The sequence below is a fragment of the Myxine glutinosa genome, chromosome 1 (genome assembly GCF_964187855.1).
Source record: "Myxine glutinosa chromosome 1, kmMyxGlut1.1, whole genome shotgun sequence".
NCBI classification, from domain to species: Eukaryota; Metazoa; Chordata; class Myxini; order Myxiniformes; family Myxinidae; genus Myxine; species Myxine glutinosa.
In genome coordinates, this window is record NC_136261.1 from 213,061,452 (window position 1) to 213,073,514 (window position 12,063).

A 12,063-nucleotide genomic window follows, 5' to 3' on the forward strand; every position below is an offset into this window, starting at 1 on the left:
CTCCATCCCTGGCTACTCCCTCTTGGATTTTGACAGAACCCGATCTAGTTCTGGTGTTGCTGTGTACGATCACAACTCTAACCCTTGCCGCACCCTTCAACACAACCTCATGGACTATTATTTTTCTTCACATCTCTCTTTACAACATTTTGTATGTCTACCATCCTGCCAGCTGTGGTGACTATATATACAAGGCTCTTTCTTCAAAAAATAGATTATCTGCTGCCTCATCACAGTTCTCTCTTAATAACATGTGGAAACCCCAATCCTCCTCGGGAAAACTTACTCAAACTCTTTTTTTTCCTATCTCCATCTCTCAAAAAACAATCAGTCATTCTCTGATCGGTCAGTGATGTCAAACTTCCTTCAAACTTCTCCTTTTTTGTATACCAAGTTGAAAAAGTAAAGGGTGTCTCTCGCTCCCTTAAGAGGGGGAGATAGAGGGAAGCACATAAACAGTAGAGAACAGGGACATTGGGAGATCTGTGGAAAGCAGATGGCTGGGGCAGGATACACGAGATAAACAAAATGGACACTACAGGGACTTTCAGGAAAGAAAATGGAATTGGAAGAAGGTGGATTTGGGTGGATTGATGGGGGGTATAAAAGACCAAAGTTTTGGATGGGGAAAGATAAGAGATGGTGGTGAACAGCTGTTTTAAAGACCTGGAGGGAGGAGTGGGATTGAAGAGTGTGTGAGTTTGTTCCAGAGGCGGGAAAAAAGAGGAATGAAAGAGTGAAGGTGAGCAGAGAGTCTTGATTTTTGCAGTTTCATCAGAAGATTGTTGTTGGCAGATCTTGTGTGTCCTGCAGGAATATTTGGGGGACAGAGCACTGACAGAGCAGGGGGAGCTCGGCTGGAGAGGAGTCGGTAGAAGACAGAAAGACCACCAACCTGCCTGTGGAGAGAGAGTCAAAGGCCCACAGAATCAGCTTCATCGCGGGAGATACCAATGATCCTGAAAGCCTTGGTTTCTACAGCATGAAGCAAGCTAGGTGTGAGGCAGGAGCACCAGCCCAGAGCGGAGAGCAGTACTCCATCGAGCTGTGGATGAAACCTTTGTGTGTGGTCCTGCTCTTTCCTCTGCTCTTAAGTCCCCAAGGCATCAATGTGCATGGCAGTTTAGCAAGGCAGATTTGTCTGGCCCAAAATCTGCTCTTTCCCCCATGGACTGGTCCATTATCTCATCAGGTCCTGATAGCAACACTTTCTGGAAGGAAGTCCTCAACAGACCACTTTCACTCCTTTACTCATTCATCCCTTCAAACACCCATTTGTGCGATTCAAAAATCCTGATACAGGTTGTGTGTGATGAGGCAATAACCAAAAATCAGCCTTCCTTCTCCACCAAGAAAATAATACCACCTGATGGGAAAAATACAGTACCTCTGCATAGCACGCAAACAGCACTTCTGTTCTTTGACGAGCCAGAGTTCAATATAAAGCTCACCTGACATCAAAAATCTCAAGCTTCTCACCACCTTTAAAAGCCAGTGGGCAGCTGGTCAAATCTGTCAGTGGTAAACATTCCTCTTCCATACTTTAACTCTTAAAAGACAGAGTCATGTCTGACATTGCTCTGGAAAAAGCTCAACAACTTAATACGGTTGTCACCAAAAAGGCCACGATCCTTAATCCATGTACCCACCCTTTACCCCCCATCACAGATTTCTCCCTGCAGAACGTGTATTTTGCTCCAACTAACTTTGAGAAGTTCCGTGTAAATCTTGGACCCTTCTCTCCACTTAAGTCGAATGGTATTGATATTTCAATCCTCCGAATCCGAGATTTGGCCCTCTCGTCTCCTTTTCCTCCTAGTTTTTCGTCAGCTCTTTCACAGGTGGTCAGCAGCCTTCATCTTACAAAGATGGCCTATTAACCCAATTCACAAGAGCTCCAGACCACTCAGCCTCCCTACATGACGAGAAATTGTTGGAATCATCATTGCTGCAGGTGCCAAGCTCTTCAGCAGCTCTCTATAATCTCTGATCATGAGTCAGCTTCTACCCTAGCTATTCTTCCGTTGATGTGTTGCTTTTTCAAATTCAACAATGAGTGGATGCTCTAAATCTTAAACAAGAGGTCAGAGCTATCTCTTTGGACATATTTTGAGCCTTGGATATTGTCTCATTCTGAGACAATTTTTGCAAACTGTATACTGATATTATTCTGTTTCCTGATCTTCCTATTTAGTCTGGTGTGGCACAAGACGGCCATTTAGGATCATCCATATTGTTGGTTTAAATCTCTCTGAAGCAGGCTGCCAGAGTATCACTGACTGCAGATCTGGAGAAAAAATGTCTGTTTATTGGTTAGCTATGTAGAAAATCTCTTTCATTGCAATGAGGTCCCAAGCTCTCACTTTGTCCCTCCATAAGGATCAGATGTTGAACCTCTCCTCCCCTGCCAGGTTTGGAACCCTCAAAGAGGTGGTCCCTGGAGTGGTTCCCTGGGCTGGTGTAGCCATTTCCCTATCTTTCTCTCTTGCGTTTTGTAATAAGGCTCAAAATGAAGGCTTTCGTTTGAAGCAGCATCTTCGAGCAGGTGGGTGAGCCTCAGGATCTTATTCTCACACAGCACAGGTTTTCTATCACCTCATTTCTCACTTCACTCCATGAACCTCTCTTCCCTCCATCCACTCCACCTCCCTCTCTAGGTTGGCGAATCATTCTATTTAAAAAATCCACACCTTTGTATCCCCTCCACACCCCCTCCAAGTACAAGCTGGATACCCACCTCCACTTCTTCACCTCTCCATTCACTCATCTGTGTAACCAACTCCCTGCATCTTTTGCCTTGTGCTCCTCACTTCAATTTGTCAAAAGCATTGTCCTCCACCTGTTCTTGATAAACATCCCCTGCTTTTCACATTCTCATGCTCCTTCTCATATCCATCCCCAAATTCATATATTCTTTCCCCCTCTCCCTACTCCCCCCTTCCCTCCCACACATCCATCACCCTGCCACTCAAATACTCTTCTGCACGTTTCTGTCTGCCTCTTCCCCTTTGACCCTCTACCACTATGTGAACGTGCTCCTCTGTCCTTTAGTTCCTTAACTATATTCTCAATAAGGCTAGACTTCTGCATTAAAAAGTTACCTTCTTGTAGAGGGGTCGTAGATCTTTGTATTGCCACAGGGTGTTCAGTACTTGTGCTGCTACCTTTGCTACTTTTGTTGGATACCTGAAGGGCACATGGACAAAGCAGAAGAATTAGAGGCCCAAATGTGAGAATTTTACCGGAAAGACAGATCGAGGTTGCATATGGCTATAATACATGGCTGACACCATTCAACATAGTAAGGCACATGTGAACCCGAGATCCCAACGCAAGTCATGTGCTCCAATGGGTACACTGTACAAGCCAACCAGATTATTCAGAATTTATGACTAACAGCTGTGTGTTGTAACTAACAACATTGACACGATTAAAGTTCCGACCCCCAATTCAAATGTCATCTTTGTAAAATGCAAATCTTGGATCAATATTACAACAGCGAGTACAACTTTGATAAATAATTCATCTTTTTATGAAAGAGAAAAACACTATTTTTTGATTTTCACAGTTAACCTTCCAAGTGATGGTCACTATATTTTGATAGAAAGAAAGGTATTTGAAATAGAATGGAATGGCTGTTTACTCACATTTAATTCCACTCTAGATTACCTGGTCTGGCAAGACAGGAAGCATGCTAAACACCTTTCTTCTGCGCCAAATACCTGTTTGAAGTGTTGTGTGCCAGGTTGATAAGCCGCCCAATTCCTTCAACATCACGCAGCGCTTTGGCATTCTCCATGTTGTCTGTTGCCACCTCCCCGAGGGCCATGCATACAGCCGCAACTGTCCTCTGACTCCCGGCCTCGTCAGCCACCTCACTGGTCTCGGCCTTCGGCAACCGGCGCACAAGATCACCCATGGCATACTTGCCTGGAAACAGAGTGCCGTTTCATTCAGTTAAACATTTAAACATTGTGGTGATGCTTAATATTATTTTGATGTGGGTGATAAGTTGATTATAGTGATTACAAAGATGGTTCGTGATGCGAGACGGGGCTCACATGGAAGTGGAGCTACCATAGCCCTTACCAATAAGTTCCTTATTTCGAACATCCATGGCCATGTTTCTGAGAGCCCCAGCAACAGCGCAGACCACCCGCTCATTGTCCATCTGCAACAGCTCCACCAGCACAGGCAAGCCCTTCTCCTTGCGCACGGCTATACACACATATGCTGCCCACTGCATCGTGAAAAAACAAAGGATTCAAAATCCATAAAACTGGATAGCGCAACACTCCGGCAATGGCTCATTTATTTATATCATTTCTCTACAATTCTTTCCACAAACATGATACACATTATCACCTAGGTAGTAGAAATAGCACACTTGCCTTTCAGCTGTCTAATCTGAGTTCATTTCTGATGAGAGAGACAGACACAGAGGACAGGAGAGAGACAGGAAGACAAATAAAGGATGGGGACAGGCAGACACAGACAGTGACAAACACAGCCAGAACTCAGGCACGATAAAAATATAATTTGGCCTATTTTACCTCTGCTAGAAACACTTCACTGTGATTAATCATGTTCACAATACTTTACTTTTCGACTATTATTTATAAAAGCAAACGTCTCCTGTTTTTCCCCATAATCCAAAGGCTTAAATCCACAATCTCCAAGATCCTGGATGAGTTATATTGCCTATCATCCGCACACCCATCCGCAAGCCCCTTGTAATTCCTGCTTTCTACAAAGAAGGCAATAAAACATCATTGGGTTACATTTCCTCAAAGCGTCCAGTGCATCGGAGTTGAGCAATATATCAAAGGGCAAAGGTTAATGGAATGCCAAATTTGAATGACATCACAACAAATAAATGTGCTAAAATGGACATCATGGTGAAATACCTCCCGATATTTCTTCTTTAATACCTCCCGATATTTGCATATTGCTTCGACTTTTTGAAATGATCGCAAACTTTATGAGTGACCGATGGAAAGTTCTACGAGTTTAGAGGTTCTACAACTCTCCAGTGGCGTTTTGTCAACTTTCAAGTCATTACTCCTTAGGCCTGGTGTTGGCTTAACGGTTAAGGTGGCTGGCTTGAGATCTCAGGGTCCTGCGTTCAAGCTCCTGTCATTCCATTGAATTAACACCAGGTGGGTTGACTCAGCCAGTCTTCCTTCCGAAGTCAGCAAAATGAGTACCAGTGAGCAAAGATGAATGAGCCATTCGAGTATCCTGCGCCAGAGCGGCGACCCGTCCAGGATTGTGCCCAATGGCTGAGAAACTGCTTCGGCAGCCCTGGGTTAAGGTGGCTGGCTTGAGATCTCAGGGTCCTGCGTTCAAGCCCCTGTCATTCCATTCAATTAACATCAGGTGGGTTGACTCAGCCTGTCATCCTTCCGAGGTCGGTAAAATGCGTTCCAGTGAACGAGGATGAATGAGCCATTCGAGTGTCCTGCGCCAGAGTGGCGACCCATCCAGGATTGTGTGCAATAGCCAAGAAACTGCTTCGGCAGTCCTACACATGTGAATATGCAAAAAAGGAGTAGTCATCATCATCTAGTCACTACTTCACCTGCAGCCTCGCTATAAAGGTAAGGTGAATGCCACAGAAGACTGGCATGCAAGGAGGATAATTAGCACTCGATGATGAAAAAATTTCAATATATATATTCATGATATTCTGGTGCTGCCTTTTCATGTTCGTACATGGTGCAGGGGGTCCCAACACCTTTCTCTTCACTCATCTCCAAGTTTATACGAAGGTAAAGGTTCGTTTGTTCTCTGCAGCTCCAGATGTGTAGAAGTTTGCTATCCACCAGAACTTTTATTTTCCTTTGTTATCTATGCACCTTCAGCTATCCATTTCCATGCCTGCAGGTCCCACCTTGAAAGCAGTAGGTGGGAAGAACTTTGGCTAATGTAGAGCTGTCGCTGAGCCATTTTATTCATGTATGCACAATTTCCTGCATGTTTGTGGTGCAGGGGCTATCCAAGAAGTGGTGCATTGGCTTTCTAATATGATAGCCTGTTACAGTGCATTCAGAAAGTATTCAGACCCCTTCACTTTTTTCACATTTTGTTATGTTGCAGCCTTATGCTGAAATCGTTTAAATTCATTTTTTCCCTCATCAATCTACACTCAATACCCCATAATGACAAAGAGAAAACAGGATTTTAGAAAGTTTTGCAAATATATTAAAAAGAAAAAACTGAAATATCACATTGATACAAGTATTCAGCACCCTTTGCTATGACACTTGAAATTTAGCTCAGGTGCCTCCCATTGCTCTTGATCATCTTTGAGATGTTTCTACACCTTGATTGGAGACCACCTGTGGTAAATTCAATTGATTGGACATGATTTGGAAAGGCACACACCTGTATAAGGTCTCACAGCTGACAATGTATATCAGAGCAAAAACCAAGCAATGCGATCGAAGGAACTGCCTGCAGAGCTCAGAGACAGCATTGTGTTGAGGCACAGATCTGAGGAAGCCTACAAAAAAAATCTCTGTTGCGTTGAAGGTTCCCAAGAGCACTGTGGCCTCCCTAATTCTTAAATGGAAGAAGTTTGGAACAACCAGGACTCTTCCGAGAGCTGGCCGCCCGTCCAAACTGAGCAATCGGGGGAGAAGGGCCTTGGTAGGAGAGGTGACCAAGAACCCGATGGTCACACTGGCTGAGCTCCAGGGATCCTGTGTGGAGATGGGAGAAACTTCCAGAAGGACAACCATCACTGCTACACTCCACCGATCTGGGCTTTATGGCAGAGTGGCCAGACGGAAGCCTCTCCTCAGTGAAAGACACATGAAAGCCCGCTTGGAGTTTGCAAAAAAGCACCTAAAGGACTCTCAGACTGTGAGAAACAAGATTCTGTGGTCTGATGAAACCAAGATTGAACTGTTTGGCTTCCGTCTGGCCACTCTGCCATAAAGCCCAGATCGGTGGAGTGTTGCAGTGATGGTTGTCCTTCTGGAAGTTTCTCCCATATCCACACAGGATCTCTTGAGCTCAGCCAGAGTGACCATCGGGTTCTTGGTCACCTCTCTTACCAAGGCCCTTCTCCCCCGATTGCTGTTTGGCCGGGCGACCAGCTCTAGGAAGAGTCCTGGTTGTTCCAAACTTCTTCCATTTAAGAATTATGGAGGCCACTGTGCTCTTGGGAACCTTCAATGCAGCATAATTTTTTTTGTTGGCTTCCCCAGATCTGTGCCTCGACACAATCCTGTCTCTGAGCTCTGCAGGCAGTGCCTTCGATCGCATGGCTTGGTTTTTGCTCTGATATGCATTGTCAGCCGTGAGTCCTTATATAGACAGGTGTGTGCCTTTCCAAATCATGTCAAATCAATTGAATTTACCACAGGTGGACTCCAATCAAGGTGTAGAAACATCTCAAAGATGATAAAGAGAAATGGGAGGGACCTGAGCTATATTTCCAGTGTGGAATGAATACTTATGTCATATGTGGCAAATGTGGCAAAGGGTATGAATACTTAATATGACATTATGACATAATAATATGACTTAATATGACTTAATATGACATATGTGGCAAAGTGTATGAATACTTAATACTTATGTCAATGTGATATTTCAGTTTTTTGTTTTTAATAAATTTGCAAAACTTTCTAAAATCCTGTTTTCTCTTTGTCATTATGGGGTATTGAGTGTAGATTGATGAGGGAAAAAATGAATTTAAACGATTTCAGCATAAGGCTGCAACATGACAAAATGTGAAAAAAGTGAAGGGGTCTGAATACTTTCTGAATGCACTGTATGTTGTTGGAACAAGTTGCACAACATTCATTAAACCTTTAACAAAATATAAATTAGCTGTTTAATTATGGCTAGAATGGTAGCCAGGTAAAGGGCCAGAGTTAAATGCTGTTTTTCACATTGAATGGTAGTATACTACAGGTGCATTTCTGGAAAAAAATAATTTGGCCAATAAGAAAGCTTTTGACTTTTACAAGTGTAACTCCACAGCAATCAATATCACTGAGCAACTTGGAAAGCTCATCCTGCAAAAGATCTTCAGTGTTGTCCTCATGTAGTATGAATCCGTGGATTGGTGACTTGTGTCTGCACCTTGGAAAAATAAACACATCAACTATCTATAATCAGATCTGTGTGCCGCAATATCAGAGATGTGTTTAAAAAGAGACGCCTCCTGTACGGAAAGGGTGTTCTGAGCTTGTGGGGGGATAGGGGCCAAGGAGGGGGGGGGGGTGTTGGGGGTGAATAACCCTTGTGGGGCATCTGAAACCAGATCGGAGCCTAACCAGCAGAAAATCATATATAATGCTTATCCCTTGATCACTCCATAAAAAGGAGTCACCGCATCATATTGCTTTATTCTCTTTAATGTTCCATTTCTACTTTTCCCCAAAATTTTTACCTCTGCCACCAAAGGTAGGCAAAGGTTATGTATTCGCCTCTGTTTGTTTATAAGCAGGATATTTCAAAACGTTAAGGACGTATTTGGATGAGACTTAATGGACAGCTTGGGTGTGTGACGAGGACAAAGTAATTAGATTTTGGTGCAGATCACAATCCGGGTACTATAATTTTAAAAAGGATTCTTCACCATTGAGAGATCGGGCGAAAAGCGATATATAACATGATATTTCAAAAGGTTGTGGACGGATTATGGCAAAACCTGGTGGATGAGATTGGTAGGTAACAAGAACAAGCCGATTCGACTTTGGTTCAGGTCCGGATCCAGATCTGGCCTATCAGTAAACTGTTCAGCTTGGCAGAACTATGCTCTCTACCGAGTGCCATTCTAGTTTGTATCCTGTAATTTTCATCATTTTACTATGGATCTAAATTTTAGAAGACGTTATTTTTATTTACGTTAATTTGGGAGTGTGTGGGTATCAAAAACCTATTGTGCATGTTCCTGCTTTTGTGGTCATTTTTATTCTGAAGTGATGTCACCTCTAGGTATTTTTTTTGCTCAGCTCCTTGTCATAGTTTATTTCACGAGTCATTTCGGATATACTTATTTTAATATATCATTATTATTTTTTGCAGAAGAGAATATGAATTTGAGCTTGTGAGTGCATTATTTTCTTGCCTTCCAGTTTCCAGCAGAAAGGTTCTGTAAAGCTCCGGCAGCACCTTCGAGGGTTGCTGGATTTGAGCATTCCTTCAAGAGGCCCAGATAGTGTGAGGCCACAGAAGGGTGCCATAGCTGCTCGGCCCCCTGTGGGGGGTCAGGACATTCCGGTAGCGGACTCGTTCCATCCCACTGTAGGAGAAACAAAACAAAGTAGTTTATGTGTTTTTAGATGAGTTGATAAAATATAGAGATTTTTTTTGACCAGTGAATTGTTACTGAAGATGAAGTAGGTACTGCATTAATAAATAAATCCAAATTAATTATATTAGAAAACCGCAGTAACTTCCAGGATGTTATGAATATTCTTCCAAAAAGTTAAGGACACAGCTTCTAATGGCATACCTCCTCCTGTGGCTTCTTCTTCCGTTTCTTCCCCCAACAGCAGCTCCTTTCTTTGTTCCGTTCCTTGGTGCGGCTTGTTCTGCTTGACCCAGTTTCGTTACCTGTCTCGACAGCTCCTGGAGTCTCCATGGAGAGTCGGTATGAAAGGTTCCTCAACACGCACACACAGTTCTCTACCACCTAAGATCACAAAAGTGGACACAAGATTAATATTAGAATATTTTCTATAAATAAGCAAAATAAGTGATTTAATTCAAACAAAATAATTTTGGAAAGGCTCGACCCAACTACAGTACCATGATGAATCTGATACATTATATCAACAAGTGGGAATATTAAAATTAACAGGAGATATTTTAATTAGAGCTTATTGAATATATATGGATTTTGACATTTGTAAATCAAAATAAATAATAAAAATGCCATCGAGGTGCACTCTCTATGTATGAAGCAAAATTAACAATCACAATGTTGACAACCACTCAAGTCAGTACACCATGTAACCTTGGAATGGGCGCACCAAACTTGCTAATCTATCATCTTTTTTCCTTTTTTCAGACGACTAAAACTAGTCATGGTGGAGTTGGCACGTAAATCACTTGAACAAGGATATCAAGAAACCGGTGTACTTTTAACAAGGATACCAGTGTACTTTCACATGAATTACATTGACATAATAAAATCATCACTGTATAGAGGGTAATTTGAACGTAGATTCTGAGCACAATGAATGATGTTTTGATTTGAACACCAAACAAACCAACACTTAAAATACTTGTACAAGAATATACTGTATTTAAAATTTTCAAAATACCTGACTGTCCCAGGTAATCACTTTGGAAAAAATTATATTAACACTAAAAGTTAAAATTATATTAACATTATTAACATTATTATTATGTTATCAACATTATTAACATTTTAATGTTAATATAAAAAATTATATTAACATTAAAATTATATTAACACTAAAAGTTAAAATTATATTAACAGTGATTTTTTGGTGACCTTACTTCTCCCTGACAAGACGCATAACGAATAGAAACTCTTGTTACTATGACTACTACGACTACTACTACTATTACTACAGCTACTATGGCTCAACAACTTAGCTACGCCAACCTGTCCTTGTTATAAAATGAAATTTAGAAACTCGTTATAAAATGACGTTTAGAAACTCGTTATAAAATGAAATTTAGAAACTTGTTATAAAATGAGATTTAGAAACTCGTTATAAAATGAGATTTAGAAACTCGTTATAAAATGAGATTTAGAAACTCGTTATAAAATGAAATTTAGAAACTTGTTATAAAATGAAATTTAGAAACTCATTATAAAATGAGATTTAGAAACTCGTTATAAAATGAAATTTAGAAACTCGTTATAAAATGAAATTTAGAAACTTGTTATAAAATGAGATTTAGAAACTCTTTATAAAATGAGATTTAGAAACTTGTTATAAAATGAAATTTAGAAACTCATTATAAAATGAGATTTAGAAACTCGTTATAAAATGAAATTTAGAAACTCGTTATAAAATGAGATTTAGAAACTCGTTATAAAATGGGAATTAGAAACTCGTTATAAAATGAAATTTAGAAACTTGTTATAAAATGAGATGTAGAAACTCGTTATAAAATGAAATTTAGAAACTCGTTATAAAATGAGATTTAGAAACTCGTTATAAAATGAGATTTAGAAACTCGTTATAAAATGAGATTTAGAAACTCGTTACAACAAACAACAACAACATGCATTTTAAAGGCCATTTTCCCTACTAGAGCGGGGGTTAGCCTTGCGGTCCCCATGACAATCTTCTCCATTTTGCCCTATTTTCTGCATCTCTCCTTGTTAACCCCCTTGCCCGCATTTCTTCTTCCACCGTCTTCAGCCAAGTCTTTCTCGGTCTTCCCCGTCCTCTACTTCCTTCTACATTCATTTCCATCACTCTTCTCAACCAGTCACTTTCATCATTCCTCAACACATGACCAAACCATCTCAACCTGTTCCTCTTCACAGCATCAATCACAGGCTCTATTCCCATCATCTTTCGCAATTAATCATTTGTCTTCCTCTCTCTCAACAATACTCCGCACATCCGTCGAACCATTCGCATTTCCACCCTTTCCAACCTTCGTTGCTGCTCTACGTTCATTACCCATGTCTCGCTCCCATAAATCATAACACTTCTCACACATGCAGCATACACCTTTCCCTTCAGCTTCAACGACACTCCCCTCATCATCAGCACGCCACTCAGTTCCCGAAACTTCTTCCATGCACATCTCACTCTAGCAACCGTTGCCGAGTCTGATCCACCTTCTCCATTCAGCATGTCTCCGAGGTAGCAAAATGTTTTCACACCTTCCAGCTTCACGCCGTCTCCAAGATCCAACTCAATTCAAGATTTAGAAACTCGTTATAAAATGAAATTTAGAAACTTGTTATAAAATGAAATTTAGAAACTTGTGAAAAAATGAAATTTATAAAATGAAGTTTGTAAATTTGTTATAAAATGAAGTTTGGAAACTTGTTATAAAATGAAATTTAGAAACTCGTTATATAATGAAATTTCATTCCAATCATTA

General features: G+C 41.0%; 1 protein-coding gene across 1 annotated transcript in view; it reads right to left on the minus strand.

The window, feature by feature from the left end:
• LOC137433809 (catenin delta-2) overlaps nt 1–12,063 on the minus strand; it is a 145,659-nt gene that overhangs the window by 15,028 nt on the left and 118,568 nt on the right. The window contains exons 14-18 of the mRNA XM_068126189.2: nt 9,476–9,655; nt 9,089–9,262; nt 4,090–4,240; nt 3,723–3,930; nt 3,102–3,186 (exon numbers count right to left, since the gene is read on the minus strand). Of these exons, the coding sequence (XP_067982290.2) occupies nt 3,102–3,186; nt 3,723–3,930; nt 4,090–4,240; nt 9,089–9,262; nt 9,476–9,655 (798 nt within the window). The remainder of the gene's footprint in view (nt 1–3,101; nt 3,187–3,722; nt 3,931–4,089; nt 4,241–9,088; nt 9,263–9,475; nt 9,656–12,063) is intronic.